The following is a 23,408-nucleotide window of genomic DNA, read 5'->3' on the forward strand; positions in this document are numbered from 1 at the left end:
GCTCTCTATTAGGGTGGAAACTGTCCTGAAGCAGGTCAAGGATGGGGCATCCAAACAAACAAGAGTGAAATATTTGCTCACCTGCATTTCACCAAACTGTAGCTAATATCCCCGAAATCATGTCACGTAACTCGGTGTGTGGGGTATGCATTTTGTCATAAGGTCTTTTTGGAAAGCAGATTAGGAAGGAACTTGCTGAAAGTTAGCAGGCCATGGCAGGAGCTAATAAGGAGGACATGTGATTACAACCGCTTTTCGTTTTTGTCCATGCAAAAAATCACTGCAGTTATGTGTTTGGGATCGAAACTATGGGTCCATGGACATCTCTTTACATAGTTTCAGGTAAACTCCAAATTACTTTCTGAGAAGACCCTCGGCCCTTGAATCATCTCTAAGCCTTCATTTCAGGCACATGTTATTAAAGGATATCTTAATTCTTAAAGGAAGACATCCTGTCTATCCTTGTGTAATACCCCACTCAGCTGATAACAAAGACTAGGACCTACCCAGATACTGAATCTCAGAAGTCACTGTCATTCTATTCACTTACCAGTTAATATTTACTAAACTTATATGGCGTTCCTGATGCCTATTCTGTCAATACGGAATGTGCAATGACAAGGATATATACCAGTTCTTTGCCTCTTTGGAGCTTACATTCCAGTGAGAATTGACAGAAATGAGTAAGTGAAAACTACAGAAGGTAAATTCTGATAGTAACAGATTATGACAGAGAGTAAGCAGGGAGGGGGGCTGGCCGCCATGGATTGGGCAGCCAGGGGAGGTTTCTCTAAAAAGGTGATGTTTGGCTTGGGGAATGAAAGAACCAGCCATCTAGAGAGCTGGGGAGGGAGCATTCCAGAAGGAGAGCAGAAGTGCAAAGGCCTGGAGGTAGGACTAATCTTGGTTTATTAAAAGAATGCAAAGAGCCTAGCATAGTGGCTCATGCCTATAATCCCAGCACTTTGGGAGGCCGAGGTGGGTGGATCACTTGAGGTTAGGAGTTTGAGACCAGCCTGGCCAACATGGCGAAGCCTTGTTTCTACTAAAAATACAAAAATTGGCCAGGCACAGTGGCTCACACCTGTAATCACAACACTTTGGGAGGCCAAGGCACGCGGATCACGAGGTCAAGAGTTCGAGACCAGCCTGACCAACATGGTGAAACCCCATCTCTACTAAAAATACAAAAATTAGCTGGACGTGATGGCACGTGCCTCTAATCCCAGCTACTCAGGAGGCTGAGGCAGGAGAATCGCTTGAACCCGGGAGGCGGAGGTTGCAGTAAGCCAAGATAATGCCACTGTACTCCAGCCTGGGCGACAGAGCAAGACTCTGTTTTTAAACAAACAAACAAATACAAAAATTAGTCACGCGTGGTGGTGCACACCTATAGTCCCAGCTACTCGGGAGGCTTGAGGCAGGAGAAATGCCTGAACCTGAGAGGCAGAGGTTGCAGTGAGCCGAGATCATGCCATCACACTCCAGCCTGGGCGACAGAGGGAGGCTCCCTCTCAAAAAAAGAACATAAAGAAAACCCGAGACTGGGAGGAGAAGGGTTAGTAAGCCGAAAAATGAAGATGAAGTAAGAGAGTCTGACAGGAGGTATATCACTGCAGAGCCTTGGAGGCCACAGTAGCGAATTTAGATTATATTTTAAACCCAACCGAAATCCATTAGAGGGTTTTAAAACAAAAATGGCCTGATCTGATTTCCTTTCTAAAAAGACAACTCTGGCAGCTGTGTGCAGAATGGACCTGCTGGCATATGGACAGAGGGAGATTCTTTCAGTAGGTCAGAAGAGAGACGGCAGTGGCGCAAGCTGAGAACTAGGGCAGCAGGAGGAGCGATGGAGAGCAGGAGGAGCGATGGCTGAGCTTGGGATGGTTTTTTGCGATAGAACTGACTAGAAGGATGCAGTTCCATTTTCAATATCCATCCAAAGTCCTTCTGTGAGGAACAACATTCTGGGAGGATGTTCTGCTGCATATGTAAATCATCAGTTCATCTGCATCCATGATTTTCATAGAGCCCTCAGGGTCCTCAGAGATGCCTCTAGAACTGCTGCAGAGAGTATGAGGAGGAAACTGGGAAGGTGGTCCACACAGATCCCCGAATCTCATCAAAGCATCTCCAAATATGTCAATTACCAAAGACGACATCCGCAATTTCATTTGAAGGAAATGTTTCTGTGTGAAAACCAAACTTCGAAAACTACTATCGTGATGAGGCATAGTCTGCATAACTGGCTCCAACATCCATTCTCTCCTTCCTTCCAGAAATAGAGCTGTCCCAATTTTTAGCCCTCACATGGCAACTCAGCTAGAGACAGAATTTCTCAGCCTCCTTTGAAGCTAGATATCGCCTCATGACAAAGTTCAGGCCAATGGATTGTGAGCTGAAGAAATCTGTTTAACTTCTGGGTCATCCTCTTAAAAAGCAAGCCGCTTATCCTTCTTTTACCGCTTTGAGCTACCTGGAAAATGGTAATGACTGTAGGGCTCACACTGGATCCAAAGATGGAATCTAAATGTTGAAAATGGCAAAGCCACCCAACAACCTAGGTCCTTGGACTACTGATCTCTTGGAATAGAGCCAACTACCCATGCTGAACTGCCCACCTTCCTGTAGACTGTTAAGTGACAAAGAAATACATATTGATCTTTTGGTGTCAGTATTACAGCAGCTTAGCATAGACCCAGGCAGAGTTTCACAGGCCAGTGTGTGGTCCACCATGTGTCTCATACCCTCTTCTGCAGCAAACAGTAATGTTCTAGATGGCAGCTGCGCTACTGGAGAAAGAACAGTGAGTAAACCCCAGCTAACCCGCCAAGAGATATGCAGAGTGAGTGTAAAATAAACCTTTGTTGTGTTTTGTTGTTGTTGTTGTTTTGAGACAGTCTTGCTCTGTCGCCCAGGCTGGAGTGCAGTGGTGCAATCTCGGCTCACTGCAAGCACTGCCTCCCGGGTTCACGCCATTCTCCTGCCTCAGCCTCCTGAGTAGCTGGGACTACAGGCACCCATCACCATGCCCAGCTAATTTTCTGTATTTTTAGTAGAGACGGGGTTTCACCATGTTAGCCAGGATGGTTTCGATCTCCTGACCTCGTGATCCACCCGCCTTAGCCTCCCAGAGTGCTGGGATTACAGGCGTGAGCCACCGCGCCCAGCTGTATTGTTGTTGTTATTACTGTTTTAGAGAAGTATTTATTATACATCACCTAATGTATCCTGACTGCTGAAAAGAGCTGCTCTAAAATCTCCCTGCTTGGCCGGGCATGGTGGCACACACCTATAATCCCAGCACTTTAAGAGACCAAGGAAGGAGGATCACTTGAGTCCAGGAGTTTGAGACCAGACTGGGCAACATAGTGAAACCCTGTCTCTACAAAATATTGTAAAATTAGCTAGGCACAGTGGTGTGTGCCTGTAGTCCCAGGTACCTTGGAAACCAAAGTGGAAGGATTGCTTGAGCCCAGGAGGTTAAGGCTGCAATGGATGGTGATGGTGCCACTGCGCTCCAGCCTGGGTAACAGAGCAAGATCCTGCCTCAAAAAAATAAACAAATAAAAGTAAAATCTCCCTCTCAATTACATCAGACCAGAAAAGTACATCCATCACCTAGAGTTCTGAAAAAGGCTGATGTCTGAATCCCACCCCCAAGAAATCCAGATATCATTAGGTTGGGATGTGGCTTGGACATGGGGATTCCAATGTACAGCCAAGGTTGAGAATCACAGACATTTGTAAATCATACAGCAATAGCTCCTACATAATTGCTTTTATTGAATTGTACTCTAGCATGATGAGAAGTATAATCTATATACTGAAGTATATTATAAGAAACAACTCTAGAATTATAAGGTTTAATTATTCAGGGTTTAATTTACTGTCTTTTTAAATTTTTTTTATTTTTTATTTTATTTTTTTTGAGACGGAGTCTCACTCTGTGGCCCAGACTGGAGTGCAGTGATGCAATCTTGGCTCACTGCAACCTCTGCCTCCTGGGTTCAAGTGATTCTTCTGCCTCAGTCTTCTGATTAGCTGGGACTACAGGAGCACACCACCATAACCGGGTAATTTTTTGTATTTTTAGTAGAGACAGGGTTTTACTATATTGGTCAGGATGGTCTTGAACTCCTGATGTCGTGATCCCCCTGCCTCGACCTCCCAGAGTGCTGGGATTACAGGTGTGAGTCACCACGCCCAGCCAATTCACTGTCTTATACAGTGTCAACTCTATGAGAACATGGGAGAAGTTTCTCTCTAATTTTGAGGTGGGAAATACTTGTAGTTTTCTTAAACAAGTTTACTTTTACCCTTGGACATTGAAAATCTCATAAATGACCTTGCTTTCCTCTCTGGGTACTTTCTAGAAAGTTCAGAGTCAAATCAGGGAATAAGATCAGTGGCATATATTTTGTGTACTCGACGCACTGTCTTACCTGCATTTTTTCCTTAGTTCATTGTATTCACTATTGGTTTGGATGTTTTGTCCCCTCCAGATCTCATGCTGAAATGTGATCCCCAATGTTAGAGGCAGGGCCTAGTAGGAGGTGCTTGGGCCATGGGGCACATCTCTCATGAACGTCTTGGTGCCCTGCTCAGGGTAATGAGTGATTTCATGCTTTGAGTTCATGCGAGATTTGTTTTTTGAAAAAAGCACCTTCCCCCTCGTGCTCCCAATCTCGCCATGTGATATATCTGCTCCCCGTTCACCTTCCACCATGACTGGGAGCTTGCTGAGGCCCTCACCAGCAGCAGATGTGGGCACCACGCTTCCTGGACAGCCTGCGGAACTGTAAGCCAAAATATGTGAGCCAAAATAAACCTATTTTCTTTATAAGTTACCCAGTCTCAGGTATTCTTTTATAGCAATGCCAACAGACTAACACTCTTGTGATATCATACAAGCTAACTTAAGTCATTTCCAGAATAAAGCAGGATATAAATATAATGTTTACATAATGAATAAGGAGCATGTGCTACTGACTAGAAGGATGAGAAGGAAAATAGTCAAGTGCACCAGCTTACCAAGTGAATTAGTCAGCTTGAGCTGCTGTAACAAAATACCACAGATGGGTAACTTAAACAATGTGATTTTATTTCTCGCAGTCCCAGAGGCTAGGAAGTCCAAGATCAAGATACTGACAGAGAGCTGGGCTCAGTGTGCATGCCTGTAATCCTAGCTACTTGGGAGGCTGAGGCAGGAGGATTACTTGAGCCAGGAGTTCAAGTTCAGCCTGGGCAACATAGCAAGACCCTGTCAATAAAAAATAAAAATAATAAAAAAAAAAAGATCCTGACAGATTTGGTTCTTAGTAAGAGCCCTTTTCCTGGCTTGCAGACAGCCACCCTCTAGCTATATTCTCACATTGTAGAGACAGAGAGAGCTCTGGTCCCGCTTCTTCTTACAAGGGCACTAATTCCCTCATAGGGGCCCTACCCTCAAAATCTCATCTAAACCTAATTACCTCCCAAAGGCCGCACCTCCAAATACTATCACATTGGTTAGTGTTTTGTCATATGACTAAAAAAAAATTCCACCAGAATCTACTTATTAAATAGTTAATGTTACTTAAAAACAGTAATTCCTACCTCATCTTTTGCAATAAAGGCAACTTTGATGAACTATATGTGCAAATATCAGGCCCATGGCAAACACGGAGTAAGCAGGAAAGTCAGTATTAAAAGCCCCTAATGCAGTATTTTCAAATGACGAGAATCAACCTTGTGGTTCCACTCACCTTCAGCAAAGTTCCAATATGGCAACTTGTGTTATTCTTTATTATAGATTTAAAGCCCCATTAGCTACTTGTTCTTCCTGGCGGCTATAATAATTATAATAGCAGGAGCTATACTATTCCTCAGCAGACTTCCTCTTAATAGCTTCCAGGATGCTTATCTGAGAACCATCTCACCACATTTCACAAATACTTCATCCTTGACAGCCCACTCTATTCTTTGCACATCCTTTCATGCTGCATGCATATACTTGAAAGAGTTATAAATTCCAGCTCCATCCCAAATTATCTTTCCTCCTGTAAACTCCACATCATCTCTTTGCTACATTATAAAGGAATGTCCTTATCTGAAGTTTCCAATATTTGATACTGAATGACCGTATGTTGCATGAGTTCGTTTCAGCAGCTAAGTGACAATGGCTTTCTGCCAAAGCTGCAGAATAGTCATTCCTCAGAATCAGTAGGAAATTGGATTCAGGACCCTCCATGGACACCAAAGTCCTTGATGCTTGAGTCCCGCAGTCAGCCTGCAGAACCCTCAGACCTGAGAGCTAACTGTACAGTGTATTCTACCAAAATGAATGAGTTGACCACATAATCTGTGGACACAGCCATAAAGTCCTATAATACTAGAACTTGATGGAATCTTAGAGGTTACCTAGTCCTCCCCACTCTCACCTGCATTTTGCAACAAGGAAAACAGAGGCCTTAAGAAGTATTCATTCAGGCAGTCTCCCCTGTATCAATAGTTATGTGGTGTCCCAGAAGTTCAACTGTTCAGTCAGTTATTTGAAACTTGCTACATAATTTCCCATTAAAATATATTGTTACAACAGAAAGCTAGGCTCCCAGATTAGTCCACAAAATCCCACTTAGGATAGATGGTGGTGATGTTGGTAGGCACAACCATGTGAATGTAGTTAAATGTCACTCAACTGTATATTAAAAAAATGGTAAAGATGGTAAATTTTCTCTCATATTTATTTTACCACACTTAAAAAAAAAAATGTAACTCATGAAGTGACTGAAAGTTGTGGTACCAGAGGAAGGAGGAGCAGAAGGAAGAAGTTCCCACCATCCTGCCTACGTCCAAAATTCCCTTAGGAAACTGCCCTCCCCAGTTTCAGCCACTGTGGGGCTGCCTCAATCTCATCTCCAGGTAGCCAACTGCTGCCTTAAGATAGTCCCCCTGGCCACAGTGTTGGTTTATGAGCCATTTCAGTTCAATGAGATTCAAGAAGTATGTGTATGTATGTGTGTGTCTGCACGTGCACACAAGCATGTGTACGTGTGTGTATGTGTGTGTGTGTGCTGCCAGGGAGGGTATTTAAAGCCCCATTAGCTGCAAAAAGAAAGCAAGCAAGGAAAGCAAGGAAGGAAGAAGGGAGGGAAGGGAAGCGGGAAAGAGGGAGGGAGAGAAAGAAGGAGGGAGGAAAGAAGGCACCTCTCCTTTTTTATTCTGCTGGAACTACTATAAGGAAGCCTATCTGGACAGGATCGTGGATAAATGGGAGATCCTGAATCACTGTGGCCACTGCTGCCACCATAATGGGTGCTAAACTGAGGCCTAAACCAGCACACAGAAGAACACACAGTGTTAACTGCACAGAAAGAGTAGAGCTGCTGATGAAGCCATGATCTTTGGAACATACAGTATCTGAAGTATAAAGTTTACCTCTGAGCTTTTACTTGCATGAGTCAATAATTCCTTATTTTGTTGTAGCCAATTTGTGCTGGCTTTCTGTTGACTTGCAATGAAAATATTCTTATCAGATACACTTCTAGAATAAAGTTTGAAATAGACCAAGTTTGATCCTCATCCACTTCCCTTTCTGAAACCATCTTCCACCAGCCACTCTCTTTCTGCCCAGGCACCAGTGCCCTCCTCTGTTCCAAGGATCCCATTCCGATATCCTACTCAGGCCTGCACTAACTTTGAAAATGCTTCAGGCCCTGACATCACCTTCTCCTTTCCTCCTCCTTCTTTTACTCCCTGCTCCACCTCCACCACAAGTACAAATGCATACAACAAAAATATTTTAAATATATAAATTACTATAAGTATGTTGTAACTGAGCCTAAAAGAGGACGAAGTTTGTGCCCACATCAGTTCGTGTGGGTCGACATGAATGGGTAGAAAAGTCACTGCTGGAAGCAGGTTTTAGGTGCAGTTCTGGGCAGAGGCTGAATGATGTCTGTTCCCCACAGAGAGATGCAGGTCATGCTGCAGAAGCTGGCTTTACAAGGGAATCTGGGAGCCACTAGGCACAAGAAGAGCCACTTGAGGGCCCAGGGGACACACTGTGACCCAGAGTTGTGAAAGTCTGGAACACAGGTGGTCCAGGGAGGCTGAAGAGTACAGTGCTCAAAAACAGCACCTTAGAAGGAAGGAGCTGTGTTCTCACTGAGGAAGGCACAGCCCCTGCAGCAGAAGCCTCTTCAAAGGCTGGTGGCAGTAGACATCCATGATGGGGGAGCTGTGAGCACACGTTAAGACACTTGCTGGACTCAGAAACAATGGGCAACAGGTTAGGGGGAAGGTGTTAAGGTTCTATGTCTCCAGGTGAGAAATGTGAGCAAGCAATACATGGACTATTAATGTGGATACATGACAACTGCTGCTGCTGCTGCTCCTGCCTCCTCTGTTTTTTGTTTTTTGAGGCAGGGTCTCACTGTGTCAACTAGGCTGGAGTGCACTGGCACAATCATAGCTCACTGCAGCCTCAACCTCCTAGGCTCAAGCAATCCGCCTGCCTCAGCCTCCAGAGTATCTGGGACCACAGGTGCGTGCCACCACGCCTGGCTAATGTTTTTGTTTGTTTTGTTTTTGTTTGTTTTGTAGAGATAGGCTCTTGATATGTTGCCCAGGCTGGTCTCGAACTCCTGGGCACAAGTAATCCTCCCACCTCAGCTTCCCAAAGTGCTGGGATTACAGGCGTGATTATGGGCACAATGTCAATGTATATCCACAGGTTAGTGTGACATAGGGACATTTAGATTATACAAAGGAGATTTTAATAAGTGAACAGCCAAAACACAGTATCAGGGCCATGAGAGAGGAGACCTAGCGCCACATTAAAGAGCTTCAGGGAGAAGATTCAAGAGGGATTTTGACAAGTGGGAAGATTATCAAGTGGAAATGGGGAAAGCACTTTAAGGTGAAGGAATGTCATGATCGAGGGAGTAGAGGGATGAAAGCAGGGGTTACGTCCAAGTCTAGGTACCTGTGGCTGCCATGCAAGTACGGTCAGAGGGGAGGGAAGGGGAACACACTGACATGAAAGGGCAAACAGATCCGGGGAGATGGGAGCGCCGCTGCTTCGTTGGGGTGGGCTTTGTTAAGATGGTAAAATGAGCATACTTGTAAGCAATAAGTCAAATTACCATAATGTATGAATGAATAGCGCCTCCAAAGACTCCTGGGAACATTTATCGTTTTAAAATAGGCTGCTTGTTAACCCAAACCATCTTGGAACTGTCTGAATTTCAGACAGTGGAGGAAACAGAAAAGCAGTCAGGCAGTGTGAAAACAAGTATCTGGGGGCAGGACTACCCCTGGGCGGCCTCATCCTCCCACTCCTACCTTCCCATCCCCACCGTGAGGGTCCCGGCCGGTCTCCACAGCTCTTCCCACTTCCTCTCAGCTGGTTCCCTTCTCAACTTCCAAACCCACACTTGGGTGTGGCACTCCAAGGTCTGGCTTTGTGTTGCTGTTGTTGCTTTAAACAAGACCACAGCCGGGCGCGGTGGCTCAAGCCTGTAATCCCAGCACTTCGGGAGGCCGAGGCGGGCGGATCACGAGGTCAGGAGATCGAGACCATCCTGGCTAACCGGGTGAAACCCCGTCTCTACTAAAAAATACAAAAAAACTAGCCGGGCGCGGTGGCGGGCGCCTGTAGTCCCAGCTACTCAGGAAGCTGAGGCAGGAGAATGGTGGGAACCCGGGAGGCGGAGCTTGCAGTGAGCTGAGATCCGGCCACTGCACTCTAGCCTGGGCGACAGAGCAAGACTCCGTCTCAAAAAAAAAAAAAAAAAACAAGACCACAGTTGTGGAGGGAGGCCTCAATAATGGCGGATGTTTTTAACATATGTATATGTTGGACATATTATGTTTTGCCTGCCTGCACTGTCTTTTTAATAACCTGCTGCAGCCATAAAAAAATAAATAAATAAAAAATAAAAAACCAGCAGTGAATGTACTGAATGCTACTGCACCTACACTTTAAAATGCTTACAATAGTAAATTTTATATTACATTTATTATACCACAATAAAAAATAAATAAAACATAATTGTTAGAAAAAATACCAAGGTCCTTGTTTTTTATTCAACAATTAGCACTCTTTGGTGTCTTCTTACTAAAGAGGGGAAATAAATAAATACTTATAAATATGACATTTGCCTTTGATTGGGTTGGTTTACACCCTCAGTGTCTCTACTAATGTACAAATAGTCATAACAATAATATCCATGGTACACATTTCTCTTACAACATAGATTTGACAGAGTTTTTAAAAAGATATTAGATATAGTTTAATGTTCATTTTACATATCAAGAGGAATATGTATATTGTATTAAAGTAAATGAATACAACAATCAATACTACATGAAAAACAGAGCCTTCCCTATCAGAGTCCTCAACACGGAGACAGAAAGAATGAAACATATTCTCAAACTAAATCACCCCTCAAGCTTTCTGAAATTAGCAAAGAATGTTTGCAGCTGACCTATTTCTCGCCCACACGACTGTGTTGATAATTGACTTTTGTCCCCCAGGGAAGTACTCAAATATAATTGAGAAGCACCTGCCACATAGAGAGTACAGTTTTATATACCTAATAATTCCCGTAAATATTGTATTTAGCTTGGAACTCAAGCACTCTGCTTTCTCCTTAATTGTATTTCTCAAGAAAGAAATGTTATAATTACCAAAGCTGAGTTATTATGAACATCTAGATAAACTAAAAGAAGCATTTTGAATTGTAAGCACCCAAGATATTTCTATTATTAGAAATTATTGAAAATGATAACAATAACCATTTATATTGTTCATATACTTTTCTTTAATCCTGTCGATCACATCCTATTATAAAAACCACCCCCCTCTATAGATGGGAGCCACTCCATGATGACAAGAAGTCAAGTCAGGGGTTTGATTTCCATGCAGGTTAAAGAGTTTTGTGGCCGGGCGCGGTGTCTCACGCCTGTAATCCCAACACTTTGGGAGGCTGAAGTGGGTGGATCACCTGAGGTTGGGAGTTCGAGACCAGCGTGACCAACATGGAGAAACCACCATCTCTACTAAAAATACAAAATTAGCCGGGCATGGTGGCGCATGCCTGTAATCCCAGCTACTCGGGAGGCTGAGGCAGGAGAATTGCTTGAACCCAGCAGGTGGAGGTTGTAGTGAGCCAAGATCACACCATTGCACTTCAGCCTGGGCAACAAGAGCGAGATTCTAACTCAAAAAAAAAATAAATAAATAACTGGGCATGGTGGCTCACGCCTATAATCCCAGGAGTTTGGGAGGCTGAGGCAGGCGGATCACCTGAGGTCAGCAGTTTAAGACCAGCCTGGCAACATGGTGAAACCCCGTCTCTACTAAAAATATAAAAATTAGCCAGGCATGGTGGCGCACGCCTGTAATCCCAGCTACTCGGCAGGCTGAGGCAAGAGAATCGCTTGAACCTGGGAGGCGGAGGTTGCAGTGAGCTGAGATTGTGCCAGTGCACTCTAGTCTGGGAAACAGAGTGAGACTCCATCTCAAAAAAAAAAGAATTTTGCCAAAAAAAAAACACATTCAGCTTTATGAGCTGAGACTGCAGTCTCAACATAATTAAGAATATGATCCATCCCATTCAACACTGTGACTTGAAAAGTCTCTGACATTGACTTAAGGTAAGGCAAGTCCATTTCTATCCTCACGCCAACATCTACACAGCTACAACTGAAACTTCTCGGGCTGGTGTGAACAGTATGTTAATGAAAAAATTTGAGCCTTGGCAACATAGCAAGACCCCATCTCTACAAAAAAAATAAGAAAAACAGCCAGGCATGATGGCACATGCCTTTAGTTCCAGCTACTTGGGAGACTGAGGCAACTTGGGCCCAGGAGTTCGAGGCTGCAGTGAGTTGTGATTGCGCCACTGCACTCCAGCCCGGGTGACAGAGCGAGACCCTGTCTAAAAAAAGAAACAGAAAAAAAGAAAAAATCTGAAGGCAGTCACAAAAGACCACATGTGATTTTATGGTTCCATTGATAGAAAATGTTCAGAGTAGGTAAATCCATAAAGACAGAGAATAGATTAGTGGATGCCTAGGGCTGGGAGGTGGGGAAGAAGATGCAGAATGACTGCTAACAGGGACAGGTTTCTTCTCCAAGTCATGAAAATATTAGATTATGACATGCCTGAAAAAAAGAATGCCTTCCCCACTTCTCCACACACACACACGCACACACACACACACACACACACACACACACACACAGGGCAAATTAAAAAGCAGTGACTAAGGAACATTCTACTGGTAACAATGATCATTTTACCCACCTGTCTGATTCTAAACAATAATCAGCATTGAATTGTTAGCAATAGCATTGGGTCATTTAAGAAGACAAAAAGGAAGATGATAAATTTATCTGCACAAGTTACTATGCATTTCCATTACTGCTAGATTTTCCATATGTTATCAATGAAACTGCTAAAAAAATTTCCATAAGGAATTTAAAATCTCATCATAATATATGGACACAGTGAGCACTATAAAAGCTAACCACCTGTAGTGATCTTACAACCCAGAAAATGCATACTCTTTTCAAGTTTAGGCTTACAAAATATTTACTCCCAGAACAAATGCTACAACAGAAATTAAACTGCAACCTTGGAGAAAGATACATCCATCAACATAGAACAGAAAATAAGAAATGAAATAGACACGATTTGTCATCCAAATGATTACAGTGAGATGACCAGAAAAATTCAGGAGCCATTGAATAAGTTTTACAGCCCTTACCTAACTAATGCTTTCAAATCATGAATGCCATCCCTTCAGATTCAAGTAATTACCTCTGCTCTATTTATGTGTGTAATAAGAAAAGACACGTTAAAGAAAATAGGGAAATTTATAAAGGCGCATGTTTACTCTACTCGAAATGAGAACTATCTTTAAGGAATTCCAAAGCACTGATTATATTCAAACCAGATGATAATACATTAGCCTCATCTATTTCTGAAGGCAGGGTGCCCTAGCACACAGCTTGTCATTGTTACTTGAAAGCAGTAAAGCTACAGTATTCCCTTAAAATTGAGTCTCTAATTCAGCTTTCTCATGAATTTGGGTTTCTACTTCCAGTCCTACCTCCCTGAGTGCCCTCCTTCCTCCTCACAGTACACATGTTTAAATCCATGTGAAATTCTTGATGTGTCCACGTAGTCGAGTTCAGAACTGACATTCTTATAGAGTGAAGAACACTGGATTCACCTCATTGATTTCTTGGTTCATGAAGTACAAGGGCAACTGTGCAAAAGCAGGACAGTACTGACTGCTTCAACCAGAGTGTGTTTGGATTGGGGTTTGTTGAGGATAACAGCCCAGCTCTTCTTGAGACTTATCCATTCATGTATTCTAAGATGGAGAGGTATAGCAGAGTGGGTTCCTGGGGATGGTCAAAGAGTGCTTTGCAAGCTTTGTCTTACCATGGCCCACAAAGGAAATAATTGTGCAACACACTGGATTCAGTGGAAGTGAAAAACAGTCCAGAAGCTCAGCCTACACCAGGCTCACCCCACTGAAGGATCATCTTGGAGGATACATGTTTTGAGGCCTGTCACCCATTCTCGGCCCACACGCTCTGTGGGAAAGAAAGCTCCAGCAAAGGAAGAGCAAATAGAGAGATGGCACTGTTCTGGGAAGCTCTCTGTTCCAAAATACGGCTTAAAAAGCATGCAGAGCCAGGCGCAGTGGCTCATGCCTGTAATCCTAACACTTTGGGAGGCTGAGGTGAAAGGACTGCTTGAGCCCAGGATTTGAGACCAGCCTGGGCAATATGGTGAGACCCCATCTCTACTAAAAGTTTAAAAAAAAAAAAAAAAAGCCAGGCTTGGTGGTGCACACCTGTAGTCCCAGCTACTTATAGGCTGACGTGGGAGGATCACGGGAGCACAGGAGGTTGAGGCTGCAGGGAGCACGACAAAGAAAGAAAAGAAAGAAAGACAGAGAGAGAGAGAGAAAGCAAGCAGAGGCCAAACACAGAGGGCTACTGAGCAGAATGGGACCTGCATGCCCCACTCACCACATGTCTGTAGAGTCTTCATGAATTTGAGTGAGTTGCAAGCTGCTCACCCTGGTTAGGATTTATGCTTTATTCTGAGTCGGAGCTTCAGAAATGAGACCAACAATGGGCCAAGCTTTGAGGAAGATGAGTATGGACAATGCCAAGACCACACCCAGAAAAATGGGTCAGACCCAGATTTGAGTGGCCAAAGGAAACCCATTAAACAGCATTGCCTTTTGTTTAAACCTTGTTTGAAAGGGCAGTCTCTGCTTCCTTAATATCCAGGGTTGACCCTGTCTGGGGCAGCAGGTGGAGCAATAAAGGGGAGAGGGCCAAAGCCAAAGTCATTTTCAGTTTACATTTCCACACAGCTTCCTATAATTTTCTAGAAAAATTAAAACTTGAATCAGAACTTATCTAAGTTTCAATAAAATCGTACCATTCTAAATTAAAGGATAAATATTTATTCTACAGAAACGAAATTTAGGGCTGGGTGTGATAGCTCACGCCTGTAATCGTAGCACTTTGGGTGGCTGAGGCAGGTGGATCACTTGAGGTCAGGCGTTCAAGACCAGCCTGGTCAACATGGTGAAGCCCCATCTCTACTGAAAATACAAAAGTTAGCTAGGCGTGTTGGCGGGTGCCTGCAATCCCAGCTACTTGGGAGGCTGAGGCAGGAGAATCACTTGAACCTGGGCGGGAGAGGTTTCAGTGAGCTGCAATTGCGCCACTGCACTCCGGCCTGAGCAACAGAGTGTGATTCCATCCCAAAAAAAAAAAAAAAGAAGAAGAAGAAATGAAATTTTGGCAATTCTATCCATCAAGAACAGAGACTCAGACATAAGTAAAAATGACTGGTTAACGGGTTAGCTCCCCAGTAATTATACTTCTTTCTTTGTAAGCTCAGTTCAATTTATTTAAGCCCCAAAACAAGAAGAAGTACAGTTTGCCAAGAGGGACAGAGTTCTTTCTTGCTCTATCAGAGCAAGAGAAGATTCACTGCACAAAAAACTCACAAAGGAAATAAGTGTGAACTTTTTAAAGTTCATTGTAACTGGATTACACCATTTAGCAAGGAAGGTCTACTTACAGAGCAAGTAGAAACTCCCAACTTTGCAGATGAAAATGATTCACTACTGTCTTCCATGCAGCTAAAATATAAAAATGATTGTGCCCCAGCTTGGCCAGCATGGTGAAACCCTGTCTCTACTAAACGTACAAAAATTAGCCAGATGTGGTGGTGCGTGCCTGTAGTCCCAGTTACTTGGGAAGCTGAGGCAGGAGAATCACTTGAACCCGGGAGGCAGAGGTTGCAGTGAGCCAAGATTGTGCCACTGCACTCTAGCCTGGGCAACAGAATGAGACTCCTTCTCAAACAAAAATAAACATAAATATAACTGGTTGTGCCCCTCCTTGGCTGTTTCCCTCAGATCCACTCCTCCCCTCCACTGCTCCGCTTTCTATCTCAGGGGACCACAGCCTGCAGCTTGTTTCCCAGAATCCCAGGTCAGTGGGCTTCTAGAGAGGCTCAGCCAGTGGGAGGAATTGGTAGAAGACTGGAAGGTGGAAGGAATAATCCTACAAGAAGCTAACCAAGCAAACAAAAATTCCACCCATGATAGAACTCAGAAGAAACCACAGTCTCTAAATTCTTCAACTGATGCTATGGTTCTTCAAGCAACCACACAGATTCAGAACATTTCCAGGATCTAAGAGGAATAAGCTCCATATGTCCTTGCATGTATCCACACCTATGTGAGTTTGTGTGTTTGGCTTGTTTATCCAGGGATAAAGTGGACTGTGGTGAAAAAAAGAGTAGAGTCTGAGCCAGGATCCCTTGTGTCTGTTCTACCATTATCTATTGGTGTGACCTTTATGTCCTTGGGCCTATGTTTTATTCATCTGAAAAAAGAGACTGAAGTATTTTCTTTCTGCAATCTCTTCCTGTTCTAAAATTCTGTGATTCTAAGTTTATGGATACATTTTGCATATATGCATGCCTCTAGACATATGATTATTCTCAGAGCTATGCGCAAAGCATATACCTTCTGTTGATGAATTTGCATTTCATCAGAGAAACATATCTATAACTGGTGCTCAAATTATAACCTAAAGAATTTGTTTGCCAACTTGTTTTATTCTAGTATCAACCTAAAAATCTGAATGTTTTAGATCTCTAAATACACTGCGGTTCATTGAATTATTGTAACGATCATCTGATTAGCATACCTTTAAAAATACGAGGTTCCTTGCTCTAAGGTAGATGGTTCCAACAATGGCTGCAACCGTATCTTCCATTCCACATGCTCTTTTTTAAATGAAATATTATTATACATTATTCTGTAACTTATTATTTTCACTTAAATGTATTTCCATATCATTACATGCAGGGTGGCTTCATTTTTTTCTTTAATGGCTGAATAGTACTCTGTAGTATAATATATAGTAGTCCCCCCGTAACCGCGGGGGATACATTCCAAGACCCCAGTGGATGCCTGGAACTATAGATAGTAACAAACCCTATATATATATTATGTATTTCCCTATACATATATACTTAAAATGAAGTCTAATTTGTAAATTAGGCACAGTAAGAGATTAACAACAATAACTAATAATAAAATAGAACAATGTTAACAATATGCCGTAATAAAATTTATATGTAATGTAGTCTCTTTCTCACTCTCAAGATATCTACTGTACTGTACTCACCTACATTCAGACCTCAGTTGACCACAGGTAACTGAAACCAGGGAATGCAAAACCATGGATAAGAGGGTCCCAATGCGGCCGGCCGCGATGGCTCATGCCTGTAATCCCAGCATTTTGGGAGGCCGAGGCGGGTGGATCACAAGGTCAGGAGATCGAGACCATCCTGGCTAACACAGTGAAACCTCGTCTCTACTAAAATTACAAAAAATTAGCCGGGCCTGGTGGCAGGTGCCTGTAGTCCCAGCTACTCGGGAGGCTGAGGCAGGAGAATCCCTGGAACCAGGGAGTCATAGGTTGCAGTGAGCCGAGATCATGCCACTGCATTCCAGCCTGGGCGACAGAGTGAGACTCCATCTCAAAAAAAAAAAAAAAAAAAAAAAGAGGACCCCAATGTACATTATTTGCTCTTTTACTGACTGCTGCATACATATGTTGTTTCTAGTTTCTCTGCTCAATGTGATGTTTGCTGTGGATTTTAGTAGATAATTTTTATTAGATCTAGGGAGCTGCCTTCTATTCTTTTTTTATACCATGTGCCTCTAGATATGCTCTATTCTTAACTTACAAAATTTATCAAATACTTTTTTGGCACCCATTGAAATTAACATATATTTTTTTGTAATTTGTTACATAAATTGAATAATCTTTGAATTCCTGTTTATACTATTGGCACTGAATTTGACTTGCTGTTTTTCTGTGTGTGTGTGTGTGTGTGTGTGTGTGTGTGTGTGTGTGTGTTTACCCATATGCTCTTTTATAATGTGACCTTGTTGCACCCCATCAAAAGATAGTCTGTTTTCTCCTTCCTTGCAACTGGGCAGGCTCTTGGACATGTTTGGACTTGAGGTTGCAAGAGAAGTGATACAGTGTAGCTTTCGAAACTGGGTCTTAGGAGAGCTGCAGCTTCAGCCTTCACTTCTTGGAACCTAGCCACCATATTAAGGAAGCTCAAGCAACCATGTTGAGAGGCCCAGGTGGAGGAAAACTGAGCCCCTGCCAAAAGCTCTAGTTGAGTTCACAGCCGGCAGCCAGCACCAACTGCCAGCCACATGTGTGAGGCTACTCTGGACCTTCCAGTCATCCCAGTGCCCATATAACATCACACAATGCAGAACTGTCTGGTTAGTACACAGAAATAAAAAAATATTGTTGTTTTAAGCCACAGAGTTTTGGGAGAAGTTTGTTAGGAGGCAATTTCTCCCCACTAAACAAAGCATTTAATGTTGGAGCAGAACCTCATGCCTAAAATATATCAAGTTAGTCCTCCATCCATCGATGGCTTCATTCATTCAAGTGTATGTTTACTGAACATATACTATGCTAGATGCTGAGAACACAAAGATCAAATGCTGGCATGTCCCTGTCCTCGTGGAACGCATCTGGATGAGGAGACAGAATGTAACAGAGAAATCTAAGTACATGTTAAATAAAAGTGGTGTGCTACTGAAAACTGGCACAAGGCCCTCTGGGAGCCCCTACTTGGGGAACTGACTTTATCAGGAAGGTTAGAAGAGGAAGTGAAGACTAAACTCCCAGATCTCAGGACAGAGAGCTCAGCATATGCAAAGGACCAGTGGCAAGAGGGAGGACAGTGTGCTCAAACTCTGTGTCCAGAGCTAAGAGATCATGGCTCAAGATGAGGCCAGAAACAGGTAGGGACCAGGCCAGGTACGACTTTGCTGGCCTCATAACAGCAGACTTAACAAGGAAAAGTCAACAAACTATTCCCACTCTGATCAGATTTTCTCTTCAAACCCCAGTGGGAAGAGGACTAACTTGGAGTACTCAACCATATAAACTGTAGGTGTAGTGACACACATGGGTAGATATACTTATGGGTATATAATAGATACTCGGGGTACATGGTCATTGAGCCCGCCCTCTCATTCCTTGTCACATGTCACTGTACTGTTTGTAGACATCTCTGTCTCCATTGCTAGATTATAAAAATCTTTGAGTATGGGGGCTGTGTCTCATCCATCTTTTCATTCCTCCTGTATAATATCTAACACAGTGCTGGGCACATAGCAAATACTTAAGTGTTTCCTAAAACTTTAAAACATGACTAAATAATCCATTCATAAATAGCCTGTAAGAAGGGCTCTCCTGAAAGAAAATTCTACAGCCTCATTTGGAAAGCCACTCCAATGATGGCAACACTCTTACGAAGGTCTTGCTGTAAAACATCATTCCTTTCTAATTTGGGCCAATTCTTGAGTTTCATCCTCAATGAAGAGTGAGAACACTTCATCACATTTCCAAAGAAGGCCTTTGTGTACACTTTGAAGATCATTTCTGGGTCACTCCTAGCTTTCTTTCCTTTCAGTGGCAAAGAACTTCATCTTCTCACCTTTCCTCAAAGAAGCCATTTAGTTGCTCCCTGGATTCATTCCAAAACCTCCATGGTGGAGGCCAGCAATCTTGTAGACCAGAAACAAGGTCAAAGATTCCTGAGGGGCTTCATGAACAGTACTCAGAATGGAAGCAGGCTCTCTTTCTCAGTCTGCTTGTTTTCCAGCCAATTCAAATGTGCACGTGTGTGCGTGCACACATATGTGCATATATATTCTCACAAATACTGAAACTTTTTAACAAGCTCAAAGAACAAATACTGTCTTATTGGGTGAGTTTGTCAACTGCCTTCTCTGCTTCACCAACAGCCCAATCTTCCCCATCAAATGTGACAGATCGATTTTTTTTTTTTTTTTTTTAGTGAAAGCTTTTCTCCATATTTTTGTAAATAATATGACAAAGAAATTAGCTATTTTTTTTTTTTTTGGTATTTCACTATCTTCTTCAAAGGCATCACACAGACTGTGAAACAGCACCAAGAAATTTCATCGCTCCAATGTATCAAGAATTCAAATATCAATAAATCACTGATAATTCTATAAATAATGAGACTCTGGTTTTGGGGTTTTTTTGGTTTTTGGTTTTGTTTTGTTTTGTTTTGACGGAGTCTTGCTCTGTCACCTAGGCTGGAGTGCCGTGGAGCAGTCTTGGCTCACTGCAACCTCCACCGCTTAGGTTCAAAAAATTCTCCTGCCTCAGCCTCCCAAGTAGCTGGGATTACAGGCACACACCACTATGCTTGGCAAATTTCTTTGTATTTTTAGTACAGTTGGGGTTTCACCACGTTAGCCAGGCTGGTTTCAAACTCCTGACTTCAAATGATCCTCCCACCTTAGTCTCCCAAAGTGCTGGGATTACAGGCATGAGCCACTGTGACCCGCCCAAGGCTCTGTTAACATAAGCAGCTGTTATGCTTTCATAAAAAATATTTTTTGGCATTTGGGTGAAAATTTCAATTTTATCCCAAAGTTACTGTTAAACTGCATTTGCAATCATTGTCTTTATCTCATCAAAGAAATGTAAATCCCTCAGTGATTTTTATTGTAGCCAATACAGAAGTCTGTATGATGTCATTTGAATGAGATCATGTGTAGGATACTTACTGAGTTGTAAAGTGCTCATAAAAATTAAGTACTATTTTTGTACTGAAAAACAAGAAGATTGTATATATAACACAATTACAATTAACTCCAGAATTTAAATTAGACTATTTAATCAAAGCAATGAATTCCCATTTCATAGATGAAATGTATTTATTCAAAAAAACCTACTTTGCTTTAAATTATTCCCAAAATTATTTAGCATGCAATACTTTTAACATTTTTCAAGCCAGCACATAGCAGCACGCTTTACAAGAACTTACATATATATCATCTCAATCAGTTATGGGCATAAATTGAGAAAAGAATAATAATATTAGAATATTATTTTGTTTGTGCTTGGAAGGAAGAATAAAGCATTAGTGCAGTTATGTAGATGAACTCAAAAGTTTTAGTCAAACAGTTTATAGAACGAACTGCTGTGTAATTAGTATTTCCAAGAATTTGCAACATTGAAACACCACTAAAAATAGGCACCTACAAAATAAACACCAGCAAGACCTCAAACAGTTGCATAACAGAAAGATGTTTTAAGATAAACAATGTTTGCCCTATCAAATACACAATATAAGTACTGCAAATGGGATAGAATTCACTTTTAGAATGAATTCGGAATCCAAAATGTATTTATTTCCATAATGTACATGCTTAGTGCTCACTGAATTAAAGGGTAGTCAAAATTTCCGCTTCTGCAGAAAGTGAAATTCTGCATAATAAATATCATCTAAATATGCTTTACAGACCCTTTTAGGAGAGGTCTGAGTCCAATTTTGAGGCTAAAGCCCATTCCTTGTTGATATGTTTAAACTGATGATAATCACTAAAGAAACACCAGAGCTGCCATCATAGGTTAGAAAACACATTACACAATACTGAGTAACCTAGAGGGAAAAGAACTTCTCAAGGTCACTTCAGCAGCTCACAGGAAGACCTGGGATAAAAGCCTCTTGGTGCGATGACCAATGTCTTCCTAGGTCACCCGAAACCTAGGACACACCCTGACAATTTCTGTTCCAAAGAAAGATCAAGGTGACTCACTTTTGCATGATCTCTCTAGCACCCAGCAGCCAGGGGTGGTTTCGTTAACAGCACATGCACAGTTGGAAAACTGAGGACCAATTTCTTGTGCCAAGGTGAAAGGCACCTAAGCATCCAGCGTTACCAGCGATCCCGATCCCGAGCACAGACAACTCGCACTAGAACCACGCAGGAGAAAGCAAGCACTAGGAAAACAAACACGACGTGAAGGCGCACGCAGACTGGGAGCTGAGTGCTGGCCTTCGTTAATTCCTATTTAACCAGATACGGCTGTCTTTCCCTAATTAAGCGAATCCAAGAAACGGTCCTAAAGTGAGACTAAACTTTCTGCTCAAAGTGTCTTTCTTTTGACCGCAGCTTGACGATCTCTCCCAAGATCCAGACAGATAAGAGTATTCAAATTAGGACAAAACAGAAGAAACCACTAACTCAACTCGAATCAAACCAGGTCGCCGGCCCCGAGGGGTCTGGTTACTCTAGGTCGAGTTATACGACTTAAAGACATTTCTCCACGCACCAAAGGTGCAACCAGACATATTTCCAGCTCTCAAATTCAACGTCCCTGACTTAAGCCAGGTCCCCGCCGAAATGTCCACACACATGCACAAACTAACTTCCCGGGGCGGTGCGGAGACGCCGGGAAGCGAAGACTTCAAGAGCCCAGGCTAGAGGGAGAGGGACTGAGTCCAAGCACCGGCCGAGGCCGGGAAGGGACGCGCGCGGGCTGGACCCGCAGCTCCCGCACGTGGGGGCCACGACCGGCTCCAGGACCCCGCGCCACGCGCTCGGCCTCCTCCCCATCCTGCTCTCCCTCCTCCTTCTCTTACCTGTCTGAGGATGAAGCTGGTCGAAGTGGTGCTGCCATCGGATCTTTTCAACCTGCTCCTCCGGGTTGTGGTGCCTCGGGCCACCTGGACTCGACACACGGGGCCAGAGAGAAGCCGGTGAGGACCGCAGCGCGGAGCGGGGCGACCACCCCCGGCTGGAGTCCGCCTCCGGACCCGCTCCCCGGGGTCCCCCAGAGCCCGCACCCAAGTCTCCTCCGCGACTCCCAAATTCAGCCCCCATCCCCACCCACCCACTCCAAGCCTCGACGGCTGAAAAGATGCTCCAGAAGAGCAGCCCGCAAGCACCCACCACATCCATTAACAAAGACTCTCAGGGTGCGGGGTCCGAGTCCCCGGCATCCGCTGGGGGAGGCTGCGGGCTCCGGAGCGGGAGCGCAGAGACCTGAAGAAGGGTGAGGAGGAGGAGGAAGAGAAGGAGGAGAAAGAGGAGGAGCGGGAGGAGAAAGGGACGTGGAGGAGGGGTGGGGGAAGCGGGGCCGCCGACTCCCGGGACTGGGGCCCCGCACGCCGGGCACAAAGGCGGGGCGCTCTCGGGCGGCAGAGGAGGTGTGAGGAAGAGGAGGAAGAGGAGGAGGGGGAAGAGGGGGCGGTACCTGCGAGGTGGGGGAGTGCGGCCCGTCCGCGGTCCCATTCTTGGCGTAGGAGGAGGAGGACATGGTTCAGAGCCGCCGCATGGCCAGCCCGTGCGCGGTGGGCGGAGGGCGCTGGCCCCCTAGGCTGGGCTGCGGACGGAGGGGGAGGGCGCAGGACTTCCCCACCCGGCTCCAGGACCCGCGCCGGCGCCCAGGCTCCCTTCCCGCACTTCGGGGAGCGCGGCACCTTAAAGGGACCGAGGCGCTTCCCCCGCGCTTGCGGCGGGGTCCCGGGGAGGGGGCTTCTCGGAAACTCGCCTACCCGAGCGGATTGGGAGAAGCGCTCTCCCACCTAGCGAGCGCTTTACATCAGAGCTTCCAGAGGATGAAGGGAGGGGGAAATCTGGGATGGGGGTGGCAGGATTAAAATAGTCTGCACAGTTTAAAATGAGACAAAGGTGGCACGGTTCATGAATCAGGACTTGGGGAGGGAAGCTGGTGCAGTGTGGTGGGAGTGGGAAGAACCGAGCGGGTGTGTGTGTGTGTTTGCTGCACTGGAATTTTAAAAGGGCAAGAGCAGAGCCACCTTCCGCGACTTCACTGATCAGCCTACTGTGTAAGGCATGAGGTTTTGTGGCTTGCTTTTCGTCCGCGTCTTTGTATTGCTTTGGCAATTCCATCCTTAGAGCTGCGAGTCACACACATCCACGCAGCCGTGGGAAACCCAGCCAGCCTGAGTCTGACGGGAGATGCTGCCCCGCCAAAG

The 23,408-nt window shown here is 44.2% G+C and overlaps 1 protein-coding gene across 2 annotated transcripts in view; it reads right to left on the reverse strand.

Annotated features, from left to right (window-relative positions):
• LOC105492663 (calcium voltage-gated channel auxiliary subunit beta 4) overlaps positions 1 to 22,944 on the reverse strand; it is a 264,780-nt gene extending 241,836 nt beyond the window's left edge. Inside the window, exons 1-2 of one of the 2 annotated variants that reach the window (XM_011759898.3) lie at positions 22,664 to 22,944; positions 22,050 to 22,133 (exon numbers count right to left, since the gene is read on the reverse strand). In XM_011759898.3, the coding sequence (XP_011758200.1) occupies positions 22,050 to 22,133; positions 22,664 to 22,726 (147 nt within the window). In that variant the 5' untranslated portion in view covers positions 22,727 to 22,944. Of the gene's footprint in view, positions 1 to 22,049; positions 22,134 to 22,359; positions 22,499 to 22,663 lie in introns of those variants that run through there. The other variant, XM_011759900.3, reaches the window with a different exon arrangement.
• Between the last annotated feature and the right edge of the window lie 464 nt (positions 22,945 to 23,408).

This window comes from Macaca nemestrina, chromosome 11 (assembly GCF_043159975.1).
Source record: "Macaca nemestrina isolate mMacNem1 chromosome 11, mMacNem.hap1, whole genome shotgun sequence".
Classification (NCBI taxonomy): Eukaryota; Metazoa; Chordata; class Mammalia; order Primates; family Cercopithecidae; genus Macaca; species Macaca nemestrina.